General features: G+C 41.3%; 1 protein-coding gene across 1 annotated transcript in view; it reads left to right on the forward strand.

The window, feature by feature from the left end:
* Nucleotides 1–401: 401 nt before the first annotated feature.
* Nucleotides 402–27,425, forward strand: part of LOC143657236 (uncharacterized) — a 38,432-nt gene continuing 11,408 nt past the window's right edge. The window contains exons 1-3 of the mRNA XM_077129404.1: nt 402–565; nt 656–1,055; nt 2,443–2,514. Of these exons, the coding sequence (XP_076985519.1) occupies nt 402–565; nt 656–1,055; nt 2,443–2,514 (636 nt within the window). The remainder of the gene's footprint in view (nt 566–655; nt 1,056–2,442; nt 2,515–27,425) is intronic.

A 27,425-nucleotide genomic window follows, 5' to 3' on the forward strand; every position in this document is an offset into this window, starting at 1 on the left:
AATCCTGATAAGTAATTTTTAGAATGTCATGTTGGGCAGAGGGATTTAAAAAAATAAATCTGGCTTTCCAACCCGAGAAAAAGAGTTGTTCTCACTCAAATATTTAAGGGATGAGCAAATATTAAAATCCCCAAAAGGGAAAAGTCATCCTCTTTTTATAATTGAACTAATTCATTTAATGGGTCATTCATTCATTCATTTGAAATTAATTTCTAATTTGAACACGTGGTGTTTAAGTATAATTACCTCGATATGTGAATTTATGAAGGGCAGAGAATCAATAACATACTATTAATTTTTTTGTGTGAAAAATAGCATATATGCAAAAAAGCTACAAGTTTCAAAGCACAGCACTACAATTAGTTGTAAAACATATTTCAGAGATTGGCCTTTTGACCCGCATGCACATGTCCAAGTTCACCACCCGGGTCCTCTTGCTGCGCTTGTGCACACCCGACTGCAAGCTCAGCGGGGATAAACACGATGCGCCTGCGCACCACACGACCGGAGGCCTGGTGGGTCGCACGGCGCCTGCGCACACTGGCCGCCCGCTCCGCCTAGACGCGTTTGCCTCCCCGTGGCCCCGTGTGCGGGTCACAGCCGTTGGCGTCTGTCGTGTCTTGGCGGGCGTTGGCGCTGGTTGCTGACCCTCAAGGAGCCACGGCGGTCCAGTCAGGGGCGGGCCGGCCTGGCCCGGGGTCCCGGGCGTTTGCGTGGGGCCGGGCGGCCGCGACGGAGAGCTGGAGGCCGGACAGGAGCCGAGCCGGAGCGGGAGCGGCGGGGGCGGTGCGGGGCCTGCCCGCGGCCAGGTGAGCGGGTGGCCGGACGTGGGGCCGCAGTCGCAGTTTCCTGTGCGGGTCCTGCCCGCGCCCTGGGGCCGCTGGAATCCTCGGGAGGGAGTCCCTGAGGAAATTCAACATCAGGAAAGGGCTGGACGGCCTGACCGACGGATTGTTCTCGGCTGCGCAGCCGCCGCCGCCGCCGCCCGCGCCACCGGGCAGCCACGAGCCGGAGATCGTCGATACGCAGCAGGGAAGGACTTCCAGCTCTGCAAGGTGAGCGGGGGTGGGCGCGCGGTGGCAGAGCGCCGGGGAGGGGGGTAGCGGGTGCGGGTGGGGGTGGGGGAGCACCTGGCGGGGCGTCGAGCTGGGCGGGCGGCGGGGTGCAGGGCACGGGGAGTAGCGCGCGCGGGTGGTGAGGCTCCGGGCCTGGGAGTGGGGCGCCGGGTGCGGGAGTGGGGCGGTGGGTGCAGGGAGTGGGGCGCCGGGCGCGGGAGTGGGACGGTGGGTGCGGCTGGGCGCAGGAGAGGGGCGGCGGAGCGGGGCTCTGGCCTGGGAAGGGGCCTGCTGGCTGGGACACAGGGTTAGGGTCCTTGTTCACAGGGCCCTGACCCCGCCGGCGTGGCCTGGAAGCCTTCGGTGGGAGCGTTTTTGGTTTAACCCGCCAACTTGAGTTTCCTTTGGAAACGCTGTCTGTGAATATCACTAATGCAAAGGCCAGATCTGTCCAACTGGATGTTTGATCATGGCTTTTCTCCTAAAATGTGCAATGAGTGGCTGAAAATACGAAATCACATTATGTTCGGTTAAGAAGTTAGTGCTATGATTTTTGCCTGTTGAGGAGGTTAGTGCCATGGGGTGCAAAAGCCCCCTGTTGCGGTTGGTTTTAGATGTTTCTCCGTAGGGCCCCATCTGTCTGGCGGGGTCTTCTGAGTTCCTCCAAGCACCTGTTAAAGGGGAGGGGGTGCTGGCCTCACCTATCTTGGGCCCTTTTGCCTTCTTTTTATTTTTTATAATATTTTTTACTATGAATATAATGTTTATACAATGAGGAATGTATTTTGAAGTACATTGTAAGAAGTAGTTCTCAAACAAGAGTTTGATATGGGTTACAGTTCCACAGTTTTGGGTTTTCTAGCTGCTCCAAGACCCTAGCGACATAATAGAAATACCAATATAGTGATTTAGCAGTCATGCTCATTTGTTACATTCTAAATTCGCTGTTATAACACCTCCTTCTCCTTTGACCCGTCTCCCAGTCTTTTAGGGATATTTGGACTCTGCCCATTCTAACTTTTTCATGTTGCAGAGTGATATCGGCAATATCAGATAGGGGGATGGAACTAGTTGATGTTCTTGGAGAGGCTGGTCCCTCTGCATTTCAGGACTTACTTGGCCTAGAAACCATCTGGAGTTTGTAGGTTTCTAGAAGTAATCTTAGTGTGTGAAGCTTGTGTAGAATCTCTGATAAAGCCGTGGGTGTTCTTTAGGGGTGGCAGGAATGGTGTTACAGGTTGGAGTTGGCAGACCATGGTAATCAGCAGTATCTAACTGAGGCTTGTGTAAGAGTACCCTCCAGAGCAGCCTCTTGAGTCTACTTGAATTCCCTTAGCCACTGATACCTTATTTTATTACATTTCCTTTTCTTCTTTTGATCCGGAAGCTCTTGGAGTCATGTTCCATTTTCCCAGGGAGACTTTCACTGCTGGATGTCATGTCCTGTGAAGAGGGAAAGGTAATGATTTTACTTGTTATGTTGGGCTTAGAGAGAGGGGCCACCTCTGCGCAACAAAAGAGGTTTTCTTGGGGGTGACTGTTAGGCCTAATTTTAAGTAGACTTTCCTATCCTTTGTGGGGGTAAGTTTCATATGAACAAACCCCCAAACTAGTGACTCAGCCTATAGCTTTAGTTGTCCAGACTGCTTGTGAGAATATCAAGAATTCAACTTGGGGAAGTTGAATTTTCCCCCGTTCTCACCATTCCCCGAAGTGGACTTTCCAATTATTCACTGTTCAAATGACTCTGGGATTTATTGGGACATCACTCTGGACAAATCAACAAAATCTCCTGTCCTTCTCAAGGTTCCATGTACTTATGGTGTTCAATTAAGCTGTCTACATAAGTTATATTAGGAAATGCAATAGTCAAAGTATAAATTTTGTACCAAATAGACATTTTTTGCTTTAGTCTCACACATAATTTGAAATTTTAAAATATTAATTACCATCTATTTTCGGCACCCTGCATTAATGACATTCCTTTCTTCTTCCTCATGTGGAAACATTTAAAAAATTTGTACATGTAGTCATTATCATTATACACTCTAGACATTCCTAGATTATACCATCTCAATCTTTATTGTCTATCGTTCTTTCTCATTTCATTTGTGCCCCCAGCTCTCCTCCCTCTATTATTCCCACATTCAGCTTCATTCAGTGTTTTAACATAATTATATCACGCTTAGGTAGTATTGTACTGTCCATTTCTGAGTTTTTTACATTCAGTCCTGTTGCACAATCTGTGTCCCTTCAGCTCCAATTAACCAATGTCTTACCCTATTTCTATCTCCTGATGGTCTCTGTTACCAACAAAATTCTCCAAGTTTATTCAGTAATGTCAGTTCATATCAGTGAGACCACACAATATTTGTCTTTTTGTTTCTGGCTTATCTCACGCAGTATAATATCCTTAAGGTCCATCCATGTTGTTACATACTTCATAACTTTATTCTGTCTTACAGCTGCATAATATTCCATTGTATGTATATACCACAGTTCGTTTAGCCACTTGCCAGTTAATGGACATTTTGGCTGTGTTTCCATCTCTTGACAATTGTAAATAATGCTGCTATAAACATTGGTGTGCAAATGTCTGTATGTGTCCTTGCCCTCATGTCCTCTGAGTAGATATCTAGCAGTGGTATTGCCGGGTCATATGGCAATTCTGGATTTAGCTTTTTGAGGAAACAGCCAACTGCCTTCCACAGTGGTTGCACCATTTGACATTCCCACCAACAGTAGATAAGTGTGCCTCTTTCTCCACATCCTCTCCAGCACTTGTCGTTTTCTATTTTATTGATAATGGCCATTCTGGTGGGTGTGAGATGATATCTCACTGTGGTTTTGATTTGCATTTCTCTAGCAGCCATGGAAGTTGAGCATGTCTTCATGTGCCTTTTGGCCATTTGTCTTTCCTCTTCTAAGAAGTATCTGATCATGTCTTTTGCCCGTTTTGTAATTGGGTTGGCTGTCTTTTTGTTGTTGAGTTGAACAATCTCTTTATAAATTCTGGATACTAGACCTTTATCTGATATGTCATTTTCAAATATTGTCTCCCATTGGGCAGGCTGTCTTTTTACTTTCTTGATGAAGTTCTTTGATGCGCAAAAGTGTTTACTTTTGAGGAGTTCCCATTTCTTTCTTTCTTTCTTTCTTCAGTGCTCTTGCTTTGGGTGTAAGGTCTAGAAACCCAGCTCCAGGTATAAGATTTATAAGATATTTCTGTACATTTTCTTCTAACAGTTCTATATTCTTAGATCTAATGTTTAGGTCTTTGATCCATTTTGAGTTAACTTTTGTATAGGGTTTGAAACTTTGGTCCTCTTTCATTCTTTTGCATATGGATATCCAGTTCTCTAGGCACCATTTATTGAAGAGACTCTTCTATCCCAGGTGAGTTGGCTTGACTGCCTTATCAAAGATCAATTGTCCATAAGTAAGAGGGTCTATATCTCAATACTCTATTCAATTCCATTGGTCAATATATCTATCTTTATGCCAGTACCATGCTGTTTTGTTCACTGTAGCTTTATAATATACCTTAAAGTCAGGTAGCGTGAGTCCTCCAGCTTCGTTTTTTTCTCAGGATACTTTTAGCTATTCGGTACACGCTGCCTTTCCTGACAAATTTGGTTATTGGTTTTTCTGTTTCTGCAAAGTAAGTTTTTGGGATTTTAATTGGTATTGCATCGAATCTGTAAATCAATTTAGGTTGAATTGACATCTTAACTGTACTTAGTCTTCCAATCCATGAACACGGTATGCCCTTCCATCTATTTAGGTCTTCTGTGATTTCTTGTAACAATTTCTTGTAGTTTGCTTTGTATAGGCCTTATGTCTCTTTAGTTAAATTTATTCCTAAATATTTTATTCTTTTGGTTGCTGTTGCAAATGGAATTCTTTTCTTGATTTCCCCCTTAGATTGTTCATTACTAGTGTATAGAAATCCTACAGATTTTTGAGTGTTAATCTTGTAACCTGCCACTTCGCTGTGCTCATTTATTAGCTCCAGTAGTTTTGCTGTGGATTTTTCAGGGTTTTCGACATAGAGTATCCTATCACATGCAAACAGTGAGAATTTTACTTCTTCCTTTCCAATTCTGATGCCTTGTGTTTCTTTCTTTTGTCTAATTGCTCTGGCTAGAACTTCCAACACAGTGTTGAATAACAGTGGTGACAGTGGACATCCTTGTCTTGTTCCTAATCTTAGGGGGAAAGTTACCAGTTTTTCCCCATTGGGGATGTTGTTAGCTGTGGGTATTTCATATATTCCCTTTATCAGTTTGAGAAAGTTCCCTTCTATTCCTATCGTTTGAAGTGTTTTCAGCAGAAAAGGATGTTGAATTTTGTCAGATGCCTTTTCTGCATCAATCCAGATGATCATGCGGTTTTTCTGCTTTGATTTGTTGATATGGTTTTCTTATGTTGAACCCTCCTTGCATACCTGGGATGAATCCTACTTGGTCATGATGTATAATTCTTCTAATGTGTTGCTGGATTTGATTTGCTAAAACTTTGGTGAGGATTTTTGCATCTATATTCATTAGAGAGATTGGTCTGCAGTTTTCTTTTTTTGTAATATCTTTGTCGGCTTTGGTGTGAGGGTGATGTTGGCTTCGTAGAAAGATTCTGGAATGTTTGGTAAAATTCACATGTGAAGCCATCTGGTCCTGGACTTTTCTTTTTTGGGAGCTTCTTAATGACTGATTCAATTTCTTTACTTGTGATTGTTTTGTTGGGGTTGTCTATTTCTTCTCAAGTCAATGTTGGTTGTTCATGCCTTTCTAGAAAGTTGTCCATTTCATCTACATTGTTGTATTTATTAGCATCAAGTTGTTTGTAGTATCCTGTCATTACTTCCTTTATTTCTGTGGGGTCAGTGGTTATGTCTCCTCTTCCATTTCTGATCTTATTTATTTGTATCCTCTCTCTTCTTTTTGTCAATCTTGCTAAGGGTCCATCAATCTTATTGATTTTCTCATAGAACCAGTTTCTGGTTTTGTTGATTTTCTCGATTGTTTTCACATTCTCAGTTTCTTTTATTTTTCTCTGATCTTCGTTACTCCATTCCCTTTGCTTGCTTTGGGGTTAGTTTGCTGTTCTTTCTCTACTTCTTCCAAGTGGACAATTAGTTCCTCGATTTTTGCCCTTTCTTCTTTTTTGATATAAGCATTTAGGGCAATAAATTTCCGTCTTAGCACTGCCTTTGCTGTGTCCCATAAGTTTTGATATGTTGTGTTTTCATTTTCATTTGCCTCGAGATACTCACTGATATTTCTTATAATTTCTTCCTTGACCCACTGGTTGTTTAAGAGTGTGTTGTTGAGCCTCCACATATTTGTGAATTTTCTGACACTGTGCCTATTATTGATTTCCAACTTCATTCCTTTATGATCTGAGAAAGTGTTTTGTATGATTTCAGTCTTTTTTAATTTATTGAGACTTGCTTTGTGACCCAGCGTATGGTCTATCCTTGAGGATGATCCATGAGCACTTGAGAAAAAGGTGTATCCTGCTGTTGTGGGGTGTAATGTTTTATAAATGTCTGTTAAGTCTTGCTCATTTATTGTATTGTTCAAATTCACTGCTTCTTTATTAATCCTCTGTCTAGATGTTCTGTCCATTGCTGAGCGTGGTGAATTGAAGTCTCCAATATTATGGTAGACGCATCTATTTCTCTTTTCATTGTTTGCCTCATGTGTTTTGGTGCATTCTGGCTCGGTGCATAAATATTTATGATTGTTATGTCTTCTTGCTGAATTGTTCCTTTTATTAATACATAGTCTCCTTCTTTGACTTTTTAACTGTTTTACATTTGAAGTCTAATTGGTTGGATATTAGAATAGCTGCTGCTGGTCTTTTCTGATTGTTATTTGCATAAAATATCTTTTCCCAACCTTTCACTTTGAACCTATGTTTATCCTTGGGTCTAAGATGTGCTTCCTGTAGACAGCATATAGATAGGTCCAGTTTTTTAATCCATTCTGCCAGTCTATGTGTTTTCGTTGGGGAGTTTAATCCATTGATCTTTAGTGTTATTACTGTACGAGTAGTCCTTTCTTCTACCATTTTGCCTTTTGGATTTTATATGTCCTACCTAATTTTCCTTCTTTTTACCTTTACTCATAGTCCTCCTTTCTCCACTCTTCTCCACACCTCACCTCTCTCTTCTGTCTTTTTGTATCTGTCTCTACTGCTCCCTTTAGTATTTCTTACAGAGCTGGTCTCTTGGTCACAAATTCTCTCTGTGATGTTTTGCCTGAAAATATTTTAATTTCTCCCTCATTTTTGAAGGACGATTTTGCTGGATACAGAATTCTTGGTTGGAAGTATTTCTCTTTTAGTAGTTTAAATATATCATCCCACTGTCTTCTTGCCGCCATGGTTTCTGCGGAGAAATTTATGCATAGTCGTATTGGGCTTCCCTTTTTTGTGATGGATTGCTTTTCTCTTGCTCCTTTCAAGAATCTCTCTTTCTCTTTGACCTCTGACATTCTGAATAGTAAGTGTCTTGGAGTATGTCTGTTTGGATCTATTCTCTTTGGGGTATGCTGCACTTCTTGGATCTGTAATTTTAAGTCTTTCGTAAGAGTTGGGAAATTTTCAGTGATCGTTTCCTCCATTAGTTTTTCTCCTCCTTTCCCCTTCTCTTCTCCTTCTGGGATGCCCACAACACATATTCACGCACTTCATATTGTCATTCAGTTCCCTGAGTCCATTCTCGTATTTTTCCATTTTTTCCCTATATTTTCTTTTGCTTGTTGAATTTCAGATGTTCTGTCCCCCAGTTCACTAATCCTATGTTCTATCTCTCAAAATCTACCATTGTAGTTCTCCATCTCTTCTACTGTGCCTTTCATTCCCATAAGTTCTGTGATATGTTTTTTCAGAACTTCAATTTCTTCTTTTTGTTCATTCCTTGCCTTTCTTCTTTTTTTTTATTAATTAAAAAAAGAATTAACAAAACAATTAGAAATCATTCCATTCTACATGTACAATCAGTAATTCTTAATAACATCACATAGTTGCATATTCATCATTTCTTAGTACATTTGCATCGATTTAGAAAAAGAAATAAAAAGATAACAGAATAAGAATTAAAACAGTAATAGAAAGAAAAAGAAAAAAACAAAAACAAAAACAAAAACAAAAAACCTATACCTCACATGCAGCTTCATTCAGTGTTTTAACATAATTGCATTACAATTGGGTAGTATTGTGCTGTCCATTTCTGAGTTTTTATATCCAGTCCCGTTGTACAGTCTGTATCCCTTCAGCTCCAATTACCCCTTCTCTTTTTTTTTTTTTTTTAAATTAACGGAAAAAAATTAACCCAACATTTAGAGATCATACCATTCTACATATGCAATCATTAATTCTTAACATCATCACATAGATGCATGATCATCATTTCTTAGTACATATGCATTGGTTTAGAAGAACTAGCAACATAACCGAAAAAGATATAGAATGTTAATATAGAGAAAAAAATAAAAGTAACAATAGTAAAATCAAAACAAAACAAAACAAAACAAAAACCTATAGCTCAGATGCAGCTTCATTCAGTGTTTTAACATGATTTCTTTACAATTAGGTATTATTGTGCTGTCCATTTTTGAGTTTTTGTATCTAGTCCTGTTACACCGTCTGTATCCCTTCAACTCCAATTGGCCATTATCTTACCCTGTTTCTACCTCCTGCTGGACTCTGTTATCAAGGACATATTCCAAATTTATTCTCGAATGTCTGTTCACATCAGTGGGACCATACAGTATTTGTCCTTTAGTTTTTGGCTAGGCTCACTCAGCATAATGTTCTCTAGGTCCATCCATGTTATTACATGCTTCATAAGTTTATCCTGTCTTAAAGCTGCATAGTATTCCATCGTGTGTATATACCACAGTTTGTTTAGCCACTCTTCTGTTGATGGAGATTTCGGCTGTTTCCATCTCTTTGCAATTGTAAATAACGCTGCTATAAACATTGGTGTGCAAATGTCCGTTTGTGTCTTTGCCCTTAAGTCCTTTGAGTATATTCCCAGCAATGGTATTGCTGGGTCGTATGGCAATTCTATATTCAGCTTTTTGAGGAACCGCCAAACTGCCTTCCACAGTGGTTGCACCATTTGACATTCCCACCAACAGTGGATAAGTGTGCCTCTTTCTCCACATCCTCTCCAGCACTTGTCATTTTCTGTTTTGTTGATAATGGCCATTCTGGTGGGTGTGAGATGATATCTCATTGTGGTTTTGATTTGCATTTCTCTAATGGCCAGGGACATTGAGCATCTCTTCATGTGCCTTTTGGCCATTTGTATTTCCTCTTCTGATAGGTGTCTGTTCAAGTCTTTTTCCCATTTTGTAATTGGGTTGGCTGTCTTTTTGTTGTTGAGATGAACAATCTCTTCATAAATTCTGGATACTAGACCTTTATCTGATATATCATTTCCAAATATTGTCTCCCATTGTGAAGGCTGTCTTTCTACTTTCTTGATGAAGTTCTTTGATGCACAAAAGTGTTTAATTTTGAGGAGTTCCCATTTATTTATTTCCTTCTTCAGTGCTCTTGCTTTAGGTGTAAGGTCCATAAAACCGCCTCCAATTGTAAGTTTCATAAGATATCTCCCTACATTTTCCTCTAACTGTTTTATGGTCTTAGACCTAATGTTTAGATCTTTGATCCATTTTGAGTTAACTTTTGTATAGGGTGTGAGAGATGGGTCTTCTTTCATTCTTTTGCACATGGATATCCAGTTCTCTAGGCACCATTTATTGAAGAGACTGCTCTGTCCCAGGTGAGTTGGCTTGACTGCCTTATCAAAGATCAAATGTCCATAGATGAGAGGGTCTATATCTGAGCACTCTATTCGATTCCATTGGTCGATATATCTATCTTTATGCCAATACCATGCTGTTTTGACCACTGTGGCTTCATAATATGCCTTAAAATCAGGCAGCGCGAGACCTCCAGCTTCGTTTTTTTTCCTCAAGATGTTTTTAGCAATTCGGGGCACCCTGCCCTTCCAGATAAATTTGCTTATTGGTTTTTCTATTTCTGAAAAATAAGTTGTTGGGATTTTAATTGGTATTGCATTGAATCTGTAAATCAATTTAGGTAGGATTGACATCTTAACTATATTTAGTCTTCCAATCCATGAACACGGTATGCCCTTCCATCTATTTAGGTCTTCTGTGATTTCTTTTAGCAGTTTTTTGTAGTTTTCTTTATATAGGTTTTTTGTCTCTTTAGTTAAATTTATTCCTAGGTATTTTATTCTTTTAGTTGCAGTTGTAAATGGGATTCGTTTCTTGATTTCCCCCTCAGCTTGTTCATTACTAGTGTATAGAAATGCTACAGATTTTTGAATGTTGATCTTGTAACCTGCTACTTTGCTGTACTCATTTATTAGCTCTAGTAGTTTTGTTGTGGATTTTTCTGGGTTTTCGACGTATAGTATCATATCGTCTGCAAACAGTGATAGTTTTACTTCTTCCTTTCCAATTTTGATGCCTTGTATTTCTTTTTCTTGTCTAATTGCTCTGGCTAGAACCTCCAACACAATGTTGAATAATAGTGGTGATAGTGGACATCCTTGTCTTGTTCCTGATCTTAGGAGGAAAGTTTTCATTTTTTCCCCATTGAGGATGATATTAGCTGTGGGTTTTTCATATATTCCCTCTATCATTTTAAGGAAGTTCCCTTGTATTCCTATCTTTTGAAGTGTTTTCAACAGGAAAGGATGTTGAATCTTGTCAAATGCCTTCTCTGCATCAATTGAGATGATCATGTGATTTTTCTGCTTTGATTTGTTGATATGGTGTATTACATTAATTGATTTTCTTATGTTGAACCATCCTTGCATACCTGGGATGAATCCTACTTGGTCATGATGTATAATTCTTTTAATGTGTTGTTGGATACGATTTGCAAGAATTTTATTGAGGATTTTTGCATCTGTATTCATTAGAGAGATTGGTCTGTAGTTTTCTTTTTTTGTAATATCTTTGCCTGGTTTTGGTATGAGGGTGATGTTGGCTTCATAGAATGAATTAGGCAGTTTTCCCTCCACTTCGATTTTTTTGAAGAGTTTGAGGAGAATTGGCACTAATTCTTTCTGGAACGTTTGGTAGAATTCACATGTGAAGCCATCTGGTCCTGGACTTTTCTTTTTAGGAAGCTTTTGAATGACTAATTCAATCTCTTTACTTGTGATTGGTTTGTTGAGGTCATCTATGTCTTCTTGAGTCAAAGTTGGTTGTTCATGTCTTTCCAGGAACCTGTCCATTTCATCTAAATTGTTGTATTTATTAGCATAAAGTTGTTCATAGTATCCTGTTATTACCTCCTTTATTTCTGTGAGGTCAGTAGTTATGTCTCCTCTTTCATTTCTGATTTTATTTATTTGCATCCTCTCTCTTCTTCTTTTTGTCAATCTTGATAGGGGCCCATCAATCTTATTGATTTTCTCATAGAACCAACTTCTGGTCTTATTGATTTTCTCTACTGTTTTCAGATTTTCAATTTCATTTATTTCTGCTCTGATCTTTGTTATTTCTTTCCTTTTGCTTGCTTTGGGATTAGTTTGCTGTTCTTTCTCCAGTTCTTCCAATTGAACAGTTAATTCCTGCATTTTTGCCTTTTCTTCTTTTCTGATATAGGCATTTAGGGCAATAAATTTCCCTCTTAGCACTGCCTTTGCTGCATCCCATAAGTTTTGATATGTTGTGTTTTCATTTTCATTTGCCTCGAGGTATTTACTAATTTCTCTTGCAATTTCTTCTTTGACCCACTCGTTGTTTAAGAGTGTGTTGTTGAGCCTCCACGTATTTGTGAATTTTCTGGCATTCTGCCTATTATTGATTTCCAACTTCATTCCTTTATGATCCGAGAAAGTGTTGTGTATGATTTCAATCTTTTTAAATTTGTTAAGACTTGCTTTGTGACCCAGCATATGGTCTATCTTTGAGAATGATCCATGAGCACTTGAGAAAAAGGTGTATCCTGCTGTTGTGGGATGTAATGTCCTATAAATGTCTGTTAAGTCTAGCTCCTTTATAGTAATATTCAGATTCTCTATTTCTTTATTGATCCTCTGTCTAGATGTTCTGTCCATTGATGAGAGTGGGGAATTGAAGTCTCCAACTATTATGGTATTTGTGTCTATTTCCCTTTTCATTGTTTGCAGTGTATTCCTCACGTATTTTGGGGCATTCTGGTTCGGTGCATAAATATTTATGATTGTTATGTCTTCTTGTTTAATTGTTCCTTTTATTAGTAGATAGTGTCCTTCTTTGTCTCTTTTAACTGTTTTACATTTGAAGTCTAATGTGTTGGATATTAGTATAGCCACTCCTGCTATTTTCTGGTTGTTATTTGCATGAAATATCTTTTCCCAACCTTTCACTTTCAACCTATGTTTATCTTTGGGTCTAAGATGTGTTTCCTGTAGACAGCATATAGAAGGATCCTGTTTTTTAATCCATTCTGCCAATCTATGTCTTTTGATTGGGGAATTCAGTCCATTGACATTTAGTGTTATTACTGTTTGGATAATATTTTCCTCTGCCATTTTGCCTTTTGTATTATATATATCATATCTGACTTTCCTTCTTTCTACACTCTTCTCCATACCTCTCTCTTCTGTCTTTTCGTATCTGACTCTAGTGCTCCCTTTAGTATTTCTTGCAGAGCTGGTCTCTTGGTCACAAATTCTCTCAGTGACTTTTTGTCTGAGAATGTTTTAATTTCTCCCTCATTTTTGAAGGACAATTTTGCTGGATATAGGAGTCTTGGTTGGCAGTTTTTCTGATTTAGTAATTTAAATATATCATCCCACTGTCTTCTAGCCTCCATGGTTTCTGCTGAGAAATCTACACTTAGTCTTATTGGGTTTCCCTTGTATGTGATGGATTGTTTTTCTCTTGCTGCTTTCAAGATCTTCTCTTTCTCTTTGACCTCTGACATTCTAACTAGTAAGTGTCTTGGAGAACGCCTATTTGGGTCTAATCTCTTTGGGGTGCGCTGCACTTCTTGGATCTGTAATTTTAGGTCTTTCATAAGAGTTGGGAAATTTTCAGTGAAAATTTCTTCCATTAGTTTTTCTCCTCCTTTTCCCTTCTCTTCTCCTTCTGGGACACCCACAACACGTATATTTGTGCGGTTCATATTGTCCTTGAGTTCCCTGATACCCTGTTCAAAATTTTCCATTCTTTTCCCGATAGTTTCTGTTTGTTTTTGGAATTCAGATGTTCCATCCTCCAAATCACTAATTCTATCTTCTGTCTCTTTGAATCTATCATTGTAGGTATCCATTGTTTTTTCTATCTTTTCTACTTTGTCCTTCACTTCCATAAGTTCTGTGATTTGTTTTTTCAGTTTTTCTATTTCTTCTTTATGTTCAGCCCTTGTCTTCTTCATGTCCTCCCTCAATTTATCGATTTCGTTTTTGAAGAGGTTTTCCATTTCTGTTCGTATATTTAGCATTAGTTGTCTCAGCTCCTGTATCTCATTTGAACTATTGGTTTGTTCCTTTGACTGGGCCATATTTTCGATTATTTGAGCGTGATCCGTTATCTTCTGTTGGCGTCTGCGCATTTAGACAGATTTCCCTGGGTATTGGATCCAAAAGTTTGGAAGATTTTTCTGTGAAATCTCTGGGTTCTGTTTTTCTTTTCCTGCCCAGTAGGTGGTGCTCGTGGCACGCGTTTGTCTGCGGGTCCCACCAGTAAAAGGTGCTGTGGGACCTTAAACTTTGGAAAACTCTTGCCGTCCGGGGGGTTCGCTAGCCGAAACGGCTTGAGCCGGCCCGGGGTCCAAACGCAGGGAGGGTCGCTGGCCGCCGCAGCCCGGGAAAGAGCCCGTCCGAATTTCCTAGTCGGCCCGGGGCGACAAGCCTGGCGGGATGGCGCCAGCGGCAGCGGCCCGCCCGAGAGAGTGCACGTTCCCCGGGAGTCACGGGTTTGGAAGGGGCCTCCCCCACCCGTCACCGTTCTCCACGGCCTGGGGATTTCCGATCCAATTCTCTCAGTTGGTCCGGGGGGCCGCGCGTTGTGTGGGCGCCAGCTGCCTTGGTTTCAGGGGACCGCCTCTCCAATTCTCCCAGCCGGCCCGGGAAGGGGGAAGGGAGTAACTCCAGCCGCTTGCCGCCCGGCCCGGTAAGGCCCGCGCGCCTCGGCGATCTCACCCGAGCTGCTTCTCTCAGCCAGGCAGCTGTTCCAGGATGGGGTACGCTGTCTTTTTTATCTCTGTTGTGGCTTTGGGCGCTTTCTGTATCATTTCTACTCCCCTAGTAGCTGACCTGGAGAAGAAATTAAGATCTGCGCGTCTTACTAAGCCGCCATCTTCCAGGAAGTCCTGTTATGTTGTATCTTGATACCAGAAATAACAAGGCTGATGAAAGGAAACTGTCTCAGATCTACTGTCTTCTGCCTGCTTGGCTGTCTGGAGCTTGGTGAATGTCCCACTCCTGATCCAGTATTGCAGATGAATTGTCTGTTGAAGCACTTTAAGGACCTGACTTTGTAAGAATTCGAGAATTCGAGAGTTTTGCCACGCAAAGGAAGACTCCAAGAGACGTTCTCTCATGCAACACGCAAGGGGTTTATTTACCACACATGCGTGGGGCTCACTGAACACGCAGGAACAGAGAGCCCCGAGCCTGGATTTTGGGAAGCTTTTTGAGGGCCAGGATAAGGGGATGGGGTTTGAGGCCCTTGCCTTTCTTATATCCTCCATCAATTCATTGATTGGATTTTTGATGAGGTTTTTGATGTCTGCTCATGTATTCTGAATTAATTGTTTCAACTCCTGTATCTCATTTGAAGTGTTGGTTTGTTCCTTTGACTGGGCCCTATGTTCAGTTTTCCTGGTGTGATTTGTTATTTTTTTCCTGGTGTCTAGGCATTTAATTACCTTAATTAGTTTATTCTGGAGATTGTTTTCACTTCTTTTACCTAGGGTTTTCTTGCTGGATGAATTTGTTGTCTGGCTGTTCTTTGACATTGAGTTCAGCCTTTTGTGGACCTCTAGCTTAGGTTTTGTTTAACAGAGGGGAATTTTTCAGTTCTTCTTTTCTTGTTTCTTGCCCTGCCTTTATTTATGCTGTGCCTTACCTCCCTGTCCCACCCTCCACCCCACCCCCTGCCCCTGCAACTTGTTCTCTAATTTCTGTCTCCCTGAGCTTGATTTTCTCTGATGCTTTGTTTGTAGTTACCGGGGCTTAACTTTAAGGTCCTTAAGCAATAACAGTCTTGTTTACTTTGACACCAACTTCAGTAGTAAATGCAAACTGTGTTGCTATACCCCTCCAGCCCCCCATCTTTATGTATTTCTTGTCTCGTGTTAGGTGTGGATTGAGTCCCAAACCACTGAATTATCATTGTGTTCTACTCACCTGCCTTTTAGATCCTGAGGGAGATAAAAAGTGCAGTTGCAAGCCAAAATTACACTAGTCCTGTCATTACAGGTATCCACATTGTTGCCCCACCAGAGATCTCTGCTTCTTCAGGCAGCTTCTAGGTCTTGTCTGTTGTCCTTTCCTTTCAGCCTGTAGAGCCCTGTTGAGCATATGGGGTGGCTCGGGCCCTATGCGCCCCAGAAAAACATGTTCTGCAATGCAGTCTGCTCGTGCAGTGTTTGCCCATTGTCAGTAGGAGCTTCTGATGAGGCCACCTCAATGAAGTTGTGGCCCAGCCGGCTCAGGATGGGTCCTGTGCTTTGACCAGAGGCCTCATGGGGAAGGAAGGTCACGGGAGAGAAGGCCGGAGGGTGCCTGCGGAGGCTAGAGTCCGTGGGACACTGAAGAGAAGGGGCTGGCCAGGGGAGGCCACCGGGCACACTGTCCAGGGAGGGAGGAGGCTGGGGACAGAGGATCCCAGAAAGGGAGGAGCCTAGGGAGGAAGGGGCCCAGGGTGGGAGGGGACTGGAGAGAAGGGAGCCTGGGGAGGGAGGAGCCTGGGAACGGAGGCACCCAGGGAATGGAGGATCCCAGGGTTGGAGGAGCCTGGGGATGGAGGAGACCCCGGAGGGAGGAGCTTGGGAATGGAGGCGCCCGGGGACAGAGGAGCCCCAGGGAGGGAGTAGCCTGGGCAGGGAGGAGCCTGGGGACAGAGAATTCCAGGGTGCATGGCCAGAATTGTCTTGAGGACATGTGATCCAGATGTTCTCAGTGTGTAAGCCAAATGGTGTTTGTTTGGGCAGGTAGGAAGCTAAAAGAGCATCTTTTGTAGGGCTGGCCTAGTGGGGACCAACTTCTTCAGCTTTTCTTTATTTGGGAATGTCTTAATCTCACTCTCACAGTTTTCAAAAATTTTAATGAAATTTTATTGATATATATTCACATGCCATGTAATCATCCAAAGTGCATGGTGCTCAGAGTATCATCATGTAACTGCATTCATCGTCACAGTCGACTTTTTTGTGTAAAGGATAACATAGAAGGAAAAAGCAATCAACTTCAGTGCATACTGCAACAATTTGTTGTAGAACAAATTTCAGATTTTAGTATGGGCTACAAGTCATAATTTTGGTTTTTACTGCCATCTGCTCCAAGACACTAGAGACAAAAAGAAAAATCAGTATTGTTACTCAGGAGTCATTCTTGTTTGTTAAACCTGACTTTCTCTGAATAACTCCACCTTCTCTTTGGCTCTTCCTCCCACTCTTTAGGGGTATTTGGACTATGCCCATTGAAATGTTTTCATGGTGGAAGGGGTTGTGGATAATACAGGGTACAGGGATGAACTAGTTGATGCTCTGGAGGGGCTGGCTCCTCTGCAGTCCAGGACTTATCTGGCCTAGGGACCCATCTGAAGGTTGTAGGTTTCTGAAAGTAATCCTAGTGCATGGAACCTTTTAGAATCTCATATAAACCCCTAGGTATTTTTTATGTCACCGTCCTTTTTGAAAGATGGTTTTATGAGGTAAAGAATTATTGCTTGCTAATTTTTTGCTTTCTGCCCTTTAAATATATCATTCTACTGCCTCCTTGCCTCCGTGACTTCCAATGAGAAATCAGTACAATCTTTTGAGGCTCCCTTGTATGTGACATGTTGCTTCTCTCTTGTGGCTTTCACAGTTCTGACTTTGTGTCTGACATGTCACAGTTTAATTTTAATATGTCATGCCATGGATCTGTTTGGGTTTATCCTGTTTGGAATTCATTGAGTATTTTTCATATACATATTTGTGTCTTTTGTTAAATTTGCAAAGTTTTCAGCCTTCATTTCTTTGATTATCATCTCTGTTCCTTAGGTTTGTACCCATCTACTGTTATGGCAGAGCTTTCCTTGATTGCCTGTAGTGAACCTCCCCCCAAAAAAGGAAAAACAGGTAACACATTCCCCAGCCTTTGCAGGTTGACCTGTGAATGCTGTCCTTCAGGGCTTATCCACATGCTGAGTTAAGAATATAGCTCCAGGCCAAGTTGTAGGACCTCCCTGGTCCTTTCTGTGCACGAGTCTTAGGCTTGCATGCACACATGGCCCTAGGAAGTCCCCTGTTTACAAGGACACGAATGCCCCCTTTGTCCTAGGAAAGAGTTCCCAACAGTCCTGGGCCCTGCTGTCTGTGTCCTTCAGCAGCAGTCCCCTGCCCCCGGCAGCACTAGACTGCTTTCCTGCAGCATCCTGTAAGAGAGTTGGGTGAGCAGGTTCTGGGACAGACGGCCACCCCCAGAGACCACCATCAGATAGACGTACATTCTCCCAGAGTGCGTGCCGTGGTCTCTCTCCTCCTGTGGAGCCAGGACAAGGGGAGAGGGGTCGAGGGGCTGGCTAGGCCACCACCAGGGCCTCTGGTTTGAAGTAGACTTCTCGATTCAGTGCTCATCCTGTGACCGCAGTCTTTTAGCTGTTTTCTGGAGAAAGGTCTTTCTGCACTTCTTGCTAGTTGCTCAAAGCTTCTGTTGGAGGAACAGAGCCCTGAAGCGTCTCAGTTCCTGATTTTTAAAAATGATTTATTTACCTATTTATGCATTTATATTTTTATTCAAAGACTATATATTAATTAGAGTTACAACTGCAGAGTTTCACTCTAGCTCCTTCTCTGAATTTCTCGACTTTTTGTGCACTGCACGGAACTTTCCACCTCTGCTTGAAGTCAGGTGCAGTGTAGATCAAGATCAGCAGTCTTTTCTTTCATTCACGCTAATTGTAGAAACGACTTACTTCACCATTTTTAATTGTGTTCTTGTTTGTTTTGAATGGGTTAAGTCAGAAACCTGAGGATCTGTGATATTACCTTACTTACAAATTAACGATTGAATTAGTTTGCCACAATTTTACACGTGTGCACATGTATGCACATCTGCATGCACATGTACACACACACACACACACACACACACGAGAACTCTGAGTTAGACACAGACAGGTTGTTACTCAAAGCAGGTGCAGCAGCCAGAGCAGTGCCCCAGCGTAGTGTGGTGAGCCCCAGATGGTGCCTGCACGTGCAGGGGGACCCCTCACTGTAGAGGAACCCCAAATTGGGGAACTCTGATTTTAAGTAGATGATCTAGTGATCTCAGGAGAGGGAGAATCTTATCTTCATTTTAGAATATTAGCAAATGCTGGGGAGAAGCAGGACAGTCTTTATCTTCACTACTGGTCTCTCTGTGGATGTTGTGGAATGTCTGCTCTAGAAACATTTTTAAATTGCTGTAAATGCCTTTACTTGGGGGACCCCTGCTGTGCAGAAATGTGCAGTCTTCCTGGAGTTTTGTCTTCAACATTTGGGTCTCCCTCCAGCAGTCCCCCCCTTTTCTTGTCTTAAAGCAGAACAAAACCCCTCTCCACCACTTGTCTTCTTCAGCTGCCATTCTTTGTCTTAGTCCCCTACACTCCTGTTCTCCCATCACTCTCTCTTCCCTGCTCCTCCTCTGTCTCTCTTTCTTTTAAGTTTTTGTTAGAGAAGTTGGGGTTTTACAGACCAATCATGCATAAAATACAGGGTTCCTGGACACCAACCACCCCACGACCAACCCCTTGTATTGATGTGGAACATTTATTGCCATTGATGATAGTATTTATTTTGTAATTGTGCTCATTTTTAAATACTTTAATTACCTTTGTTATAATTGGTGAAAAATTACCAAAATAGTACTGTTAACTATCTTCCATGGTTTATATTAGGTGCAATTTTCCAGTATTACCACCCTATTATTAACACCTTGTATTAGTGTCATATATTTGTTATAGTTCATGAATCATACAGCATTCTTGTACTCTTAGCTGTAGTCCATTGTCTACAATTGGGCTTTCTGTGTTATACAGTCCTATACTTTTAATTGTTACTCCGGTAGCATATGTGGCCTCAAGTTTCCCCTTTTAACCACGTTCACTTGTATATGGAGTGCTGTTAATTACATGTACAATAATGTGCTGCCATCATCACCGTCTGTTTCCAAACCATTACAGTCAAGCTAAGTGGAAATTCTGTACAGTCACCTGGTACTCTACAATCCGGATTGGAGATCTTTAAGTTTCTTGTTGTAATTAGTTCATATCAGTGAGATTGTACAATGTGTGTCTTTTTGTGCCTGGCTTCTTGCACTAGACAGTAAGTCCTCAAGGTTCATCCATATTGTTCTGTGCATCAGGACTTCATTCCCTCTTACGGTTGGGTAGTATTCCATCACATGCATGTACCATATTTTATTTATCCAGTCATCAGTTGATGGACACTTGGGTTGCTTCTATCTTTTGGCAGTTGTGAATAATGTCACTGTGAACATTAGTGTGAAAATATCAGTTTGAGTCTCTGTTTTCAGTTCTTCTTATTGATGTATATACCGATATTGATGTATATACTTGGTATATACCAAGAAGTGGGATTGCCAGATCATAGGATCATTCTATATTTAGCTTCTGAGCAACTGCCCAACTGTCTTCTACAGCAGTAGCACCATTTTACATTCCCATCAGCAATAAATGAATTTTCCTATTTCTCCACATTCTCCCCAACACTTAAGATCTCTGATTTTTCGTGGTAGCCATTCTAGTGGGTGTGGAATGATACCTAATTGTGGTTTTCATTTGCATTTTCCTAATAGCTAGTGATGTTGAGCATCTTCTCATGTGCTTTTTTGACATTTGTATGTATCCTCTTTGGAGAAATGTCTGTTCGAACATTTTGTCCATTTTTTAATTAGGCTGTTTGTTTTTTTAATGTTGAGTTGTAGGATTTCTTTATATATTCTGGATACTAAACTCTTATTGGATATGTGGTTTCCAAATATTTTCTCCTATCAGGTAGGACCTCTTTGTAGTATGGATGTTTTGATATGATTTCACCTTCACTGTGTTTAAGAAAAAAAAATGGAGTCTCGCGTTTTGGATTAGCACTGACCTTGGACGAGTTACTTCTTTGCCTTGTGTGCTGGCTCCCCACCTACAGACTCTTTTCTCTGTGAGGGCTGTGGTCTTCATCTTACCTGTGAAAATGAACGGAGGTAATTGTTGCACACATTTGTGTGCCAGCCTGTCACAGCTGCTCAGGGGCTTGCTAGAGCCCTGGACATGTACCTCCCTAGATCCCCGGAAGGTGTTTGTTCTCAGTAGCTGCGCACTTCCCTTTCTGTAGCATGCATTTAAGTGGAAGGTAGCACTAACTGGTGAGTGTCCTCCCTGGCCTGCAGCCAGGCCCACAAGACCTTTCTCCACCCCAGGAGTCAATGCCTTGGAGGGCCAGGCTGGAGGCAGGCCCTTGGCCACCGCACAGCCAGTCCAGAGCGGTCACCTGTGAGATGGACCTTCCTCATCTTACCAAACCCCAGGGGGCACACGGTAAAGTTAATATGCATAAAATAAGTGCATGTAAAGCACTTAGGACAGGGTTTAGCAGGAAGAACTCTCATTGGTGGGGGTCTTGTTTTTAAAAGTATTGGTTTCCTTTAAGTAGTGATTTTGTAACTTGCAGTACCACATTAACTGAGCCAGAGAATTGACCTAAGCAGGGTCTGCAGTGAACTGATTGAACAAGGAGCCTCCTTAGAGCCAGGAATACTGACTGTTAGGTCAAATCTACTCACACTGTGGGTAGTTCAGAGTGTGGCGCTCCCCCAGCTCAGGGCAGGGAGCTGTCAGGGAGTGTGGCAGTGCACCCCAGACTGCACAGTGTGGTGTCCATCATCTCCACCAGCTCCACCAGTTCCCAGCCCTGCGTTCCGACACTTGGTGGGTGTGGGAGCTGTTGAGGAGTGCGGCAGTGCACCCCAGCCTGCATGGTGTAGCATCCACCAGCTCCACCAGCTCCCAGCCCTGCGTTCCGACACTTGATGAGTGTGGGAGCTGTTGAGGAGTGCGGCAGTGCACCCCAGGCTGCATGGTGTGGTGTCCATCATCTCCACCAGCTCCACCAGCTCCCAGCCATGCATTCCGACACTTGGTGGGTGTGGGAGCTGTTAGGGGGCACATTAGTGCACCACAAAGAAGTTTTATGCTCACAGGATGGTAAAATAGGCTAAAACCAACCAGCAAACTGAAACAGAAGCAGTCCTAAGCCTACTGACGGTGAGGGAGAACATGCCCCAAGTGCCCTTCCTGATTGGCATGTGGCTGCTGTCAGGGAGTCCCTGCCAGGAATTCCCCAGGCCACCTGCAGGCATCCCGAGTTCCTCCCATTTCCACATACCCACCAGTCTTTTTCATCACCGTGAGTTAGCATAGCTGGGATTCTCAACATTTAAAGTTTTGAATAACAGTTTTTAAATAATAATACTTGAAGCATTTTAAGACTGGGAAATAAATTATTTGTGTAGGCATCCTTAATTTAGGACCTAATAGTATTATGTAATGATTATTTCTCTTAATTGTATAGCTCTTTATTGGTTATAAAACACTTATACATAAATGTTATTTATTCCCAGGGGTCAAGAAAAATTCTGTCCCCTCCCCCCACCAGGAGTATGTTAAACACTGAAATAGCTAAGCCTTATTGGAATCAATGTATTTCTAAAGATATGTATTTTTTCTTGATTCTAACAACCCAGTTTATAGTTTATATATCGCTGCTTCATTTGATAATTTAGAGACTAAAATAAGCATGAGTGCATTCTAAAGTAGTGGTTATGAAGTATAATATATGGCATTCGTTAATGATCACAATTTCATTCTGGCATAATTATCAGTGAAGCACTGATGTCTAAAATGACCTTAAGGAAAAAGCTGTTTGAAAAATTGAGTAATATATCCAGAAACCAGTCTGGTAGTGGGAAACTTGGTGTTGAAAAGGTGCTGCAGGATGTGCTCCGACGTTGTCAGTAACATAAATAAATAAATGTGGAAACAAAAATTCGGTTAACCCATTGTACTCTTAGTTTATGAGTAACATAGGCTTAGACTATTACTGAAATGTTATGTTTTGCACATAAGGCTTATAATCTGCTCAGTGTTTATATACAGGAACTGGACACAGACTTGGTTAGCCAATGTAAAAGGACTTGGCCAAATATTATTTCCCCAAAGGTTCTAAATTAATTCACTGAACATATTAAAAAAATCAGTCATAATATTGGAACAAATTAGAGCTAACATCAGAGTGTCTGTGTAGTTGCATCATCTTGGCTAAATGCTTTTCTCTGAAAGCCGGCTAAGGAACTGTGCACAGGCATCGATGGGAGGGGAGCCTTGGTGGGCGGCCCCTTCCCCCAATCCCTGCCCCCCACCCCAGTACCCGACCTCCAGGGGTTCCTCTACCCTTGACCTTATCATCGTCCACAAAGGAAATGACCAGCACCCTGGAGGTTCCAGGTTGAGAACTAGGTACGCAGACAACATTTCAAAAGAAAAAATTATTCTCTGAATGTCCACAGGAATGGTAGTTATGATTTGATGCCCCTGAGAAGGTGTAAAAGATGGATAACTTCCTGGCATGAAATTGTGAACAGTAACTAAGAAATTCTGATCTGAGCAAAGGAAGGGACGTTTGAGGAGTCTGGTGTAGCTGCATACCAGCTTCTCAGGCGTCCAAAGATCGCTTGGATCTCTGCCAGGGGCAGCGTGAGCTAGGGCCCGAAGGAAAGAATAAGGACAAGAGAATGAATGAATGCAGACACCTTCTTTTCTTCTGTTAGGGCAAGTTAAGAAGTTCCCCGAACTGTACTTCCATGACATGGTAACTTTTTACTGCAGAGATATAAAGCAGGTGCAGCTGTTAGCACCTGGGGATGGGGTGCTGATATTCCTGAACCCCAGACGCAGGGGACAGCTGGAACTGGGCAGTGGGCGGTGGCTAGGAGGATCCAGGTGAGGCAGGCACTGTGGGAGTCTGGAATTTGGACCTCTGTTTAAATTTTTGAGGATTTTTTATTTAATTTTTTTTTTTTTTTTTTTTTTTTTTTTTTTTAAGAGAGAGGGAGGAAAGGAAGGAAAGACAGAGAAGGAAGGAAGGATGGAAGGAAGGAAGGGAGGAAGAAAGGGAAACATCTTTAAACATTTTCTTGTTTTATTATATTTTGTTTGTTTGTTTGTTTTTTACATGGGCTGGGGCCGGGAATCGAACCGGGGTCCTCCGGCATGGCAGGCAAGCACTCTTGCCCGCTGAGCCACCGCGGCCCGCCCTAATTTTTTATTAATTAAAAAAATTACAAGAAACACAAACATTTCCAACACATACACTCAGCAATTCACAATATCATCACATAGTTGCATATTCATCATCATGATCATTTCCCAGAACATTAGCATCAATTCAGAAAAAGAAATTAAAAGAAAACAGAAAAATATAAGAAACTGAAAAAAAAATTGTACAGGCCATACCCCTTACTAATCCCTTTCATTGATCACTAGCATTTCAAACTAAATCTGTTTTAACATTTGTTCCCCCTATTATTTATTTTTATTCCATATGTTCCTCTCATCTGTTGACAAGGCAGATTAAAGGAACATCAGACACAAGGTGGTTCATTGTTTTTTATGTGCTACAGTCCTTTTTATTTTCTAAATTTTTATTCTAGGAACCTAAAATTTCTCCTTCGAGCCACATTCAAATATATGTTTCATTGATGTTAATAACATTCACAAAGTTTTGCTACTGTCACCACTATCCATTTCCAAAAATTCTCAGTCACCCCAAACAGAAACTCTGTAACAATTAAGCATTATGTCCCCCTTCCTTATCCCCACCCTGGTCCCTGGTAACCTGTAGTGTAGTTTCTGACTCTAGGAATTTGCTTATTCTAATGACTTCATTTTAGTGATATCATACACTATTTGTCCTTTTGTGCCTGGCTCATTTCACTCAGCCTAGTGTCCTCAGGGTTCATTCATGTTGTCGCCTGCATCAGGACTTTATTCCTTCTTACAGCTGAACAATATTCCATCGTAAGTGTAGATCACATTTTGTTCATTCATTCGTCAGTGATGGACAATATTCCAGTCATTTGTCCGTTCTTTAACTGGGTTGTATGTCTTTTTGTTGTTGAATTTTAGAATTTCTTTTTTTCTAATACAAGACCATGAAGATGCTTCCTTATGTTTTCTTCCAAGAAGGTCTAGCTCTTATTTTAAGGTGTTTGATCCATTTTTAGTTGATTTCTGTGTATGATGTGAGGTAGGGGTCCTCCTTTTCTTTTTTTGCATATAGACATCCAGTTTTCCCAACACCATTTGTTGAAGTCCAGTTGAGTAGACCTGGCATCCTTGTCAAAAACCCATTGACCGTAGATGTAAGGATGATTTCCAAGCTCACAGTTTGAGACCATTGGTTTCTGTGTCTGTCCTTGTGTCAGTATCATACTGTTTGATTGTTGTGACTTTGTATTAATTTTAAGATCAGGAAATGTGAGTCCTCCAACTTTGTTCTTCTTTTCCCACATGACTTAGGCCATTCAGAGCCCTTTACCCTTCCATATTAATTTGATGATTGGCTTTTCCATTTCTTCAAATAAGGCAGTTGTAATTTTGATTGGAATTGTGTTGAATCTGTAAATGACTTTGGGTAGAACTGGCATCTTAACAATATATTTAGTCTTTTAAACTGTGACCATGAAATGTCCTTCCATTTATTTAGGTCTTCATTGATTTCTTAATGTTTTATAGTTTTTTGTGTATAAGTCATTTACATCCTTGGTTAGATTTATTACTAGATATTTGATTGTTTTTGTTGCTATTATGAATAAAGTTTTTTTGTTTCAGTTTTCATTACTGGAAATTCATTCATAAAATTAGTATGAAAACACTACTAATTTTGGGGTGTTGACTGTGTACCCTTCCACTTTGCTGAATTCGCTACTTAGTTCTTGTAGCTTTGTTTTCACTAGTGAGTATGATGTTCATTGTGGGTTTTTCATATATGCCCTTTATCATGTTCAGGACATTTCTTTCTATTCCTATTTTTCTAAGCATTTTTATCAAGAAAGGATGCTGTATTTTGTCACATGCTTTTTCTGCGTCATTCGAGATGATCGTTTGATTTTTCCACTTTGTATTACTAATGTGGTATATTATGCTAATTGGTTTTCTTATGTAAAACCACCCTTGCATACCTGGGATAAAACCCACGTGATTGCAGTGTATAATTCTTTTCATGTGCTGTTGGATTCGATTTACAAGTAATTTGTTGTGAATTTTTGCCTGTATTTATAAGGATATGGAATTGTAATTTTCTTTTCTTTTGATACGTTTATCAGGCTTTAGCTTTGGTGTGAGGGTGGTGTTGATCTCATAGAATGACTTAGTATTTTTGGAAGCATTTGAGTAGTATTAATGATGTTTTTCCTGGATATTTGTTTAAATTCAACTGTGAAACCATCTAGTCCTGGGTTTCTTTGTTGGGAGGTTTTTGATTACTGATTGTGGTGACTTGGAGCTGTATCTAACCCAGAAAATCATATTCTTGAAAATTTGAATCTGTTAATCTATGAACTCATTGTAAGTAGGTCCTTTTTAGGAGATTATTTCAGTTCGAGTGTGGCCCACTTTGATCAGTATGAGTCTTAATTCTCTTACTGGAGTCCTTTATAAGCAGAATGAAATTCAGGCGAAGAAAGAGAAAGCCTGAGGCAGCAAGCAGCTGAAGGTCACCAGAACCTGGAATAGAAGAGAGAGGCCACCTCATGCACTGCCAGGTGACACAGGGCCCAGGACCAAGGGCCACCGACATCCAGCCCAGAGCACCAGTTTTTGGGAAGAAAGCATCACTGTGATGAGGCCTTGATTTGGACTTTCTTTTAGCCTCAAATCCATGAATTAATAAATCCCTATTGTTGACCTCAGCCCACTGCATGGTGCTTGCTTGGCCAGCCAAGAAAGTAAAGGCACACTCGCTTTCCTACTAGTTATTGATTTTCTGAGACCTTGTGCTTCTCGTCAAATCAGCAAGGGAAGTTTGTAGGTGTCTAGGGATTTGTCTTCTTCATCTAAGTTATCTAATTTCTAGGTGTACAGTTGTCCAAGTAGTCCTTTTTATTTCTGTGAGGTTGGTAGTAATGTTCCCCTTTTCATTTCTGAGTTCAGTAATTTGTCTCTGCCTTTTTCTTTGTCAGTCTAGCTAAAGGTTTGTCAATTTCATTGCTCTCCTCAAAGAACCACTGTTTGGTTTTGTTAATTCTCTGTTTTTATATTCTCTGTTTCTTTATCTCTGCTCTCATCTTTTTTTCCTATCTTCTTACTTTGGGTTTAGTTATTTTTTTTTCTTGATTATCCAGTTTTGAGGTAGGTCTCTGATTTGGGATTTTTCTTCCTTTTTAAAATGTAAGTAAAACTATAAATTGCCCTCTTGGCACTGCCTTTGCCGTGCCCCTTAGTTTTGGTATGTTGTATTTTCATTTTCATTTACCTCCAGATATTTCCTCATTTTTCCGTGATTTCTTCTTAGACCCGTTGGTGTTTAACAGTATGTTGTTTAATTTCCACATATTTGTGAATTTTCCATTTCTCCCTCTGTTAACTGGTTTCTAGCTTCATTCCATTGTGGTCAGAGCAGATAACTATATGTGATTTTTGAATTTTCTGATTTTCTGAGACTTGTGACTTGTCATGTTGTTTCTCCTGGAGCGTGCCTTTGCACAGCAGAGAAGACTGTGTTCTGCTGTTGCCGGGAACATGCCCGTCTCCCCACTCTCCCAGCTGGTGGCCCCAGCCTGGGCATCGCCCTTCTTGAGGATGCTCCTTTCTCTGTGTCCTGTGCTCCTCTGTCTGAAGTTGAGGTCCGTGAGCACCTGACAGACTGAGCGGGCTGCTTGGTCACAGCCCTGGACCGACAGCCAGAACCCCACACACGGCTCGGCCTGATGAGGGCATAGTCTGGTTCCACTGAGAGAATAGTTCCCATCACTCAGATTGGAAATGCATCCACTTCGATCAGCGTGGTGCAGAGTTTAGGTCCTCACAGCACTGTGGCTTTCTTTTGATTTATGAACATGATATACTT

Source organism: Tamandua tetradactyla, chromosome 2, assembly GCF_023851605.1.
Source record: "Tamandua tetradactyla isolate mTamTet1 chromosome 2, mTamTet1.pri, whole genome shotgun sequence".
In the NCBI taxonomy this organism is placed as follows: Eukaryota; Metazoa; Chordata; class Mammalia; order Pilosa; family Myrmecophagidae; genus Tamandua; species Tamandua tetradactyla.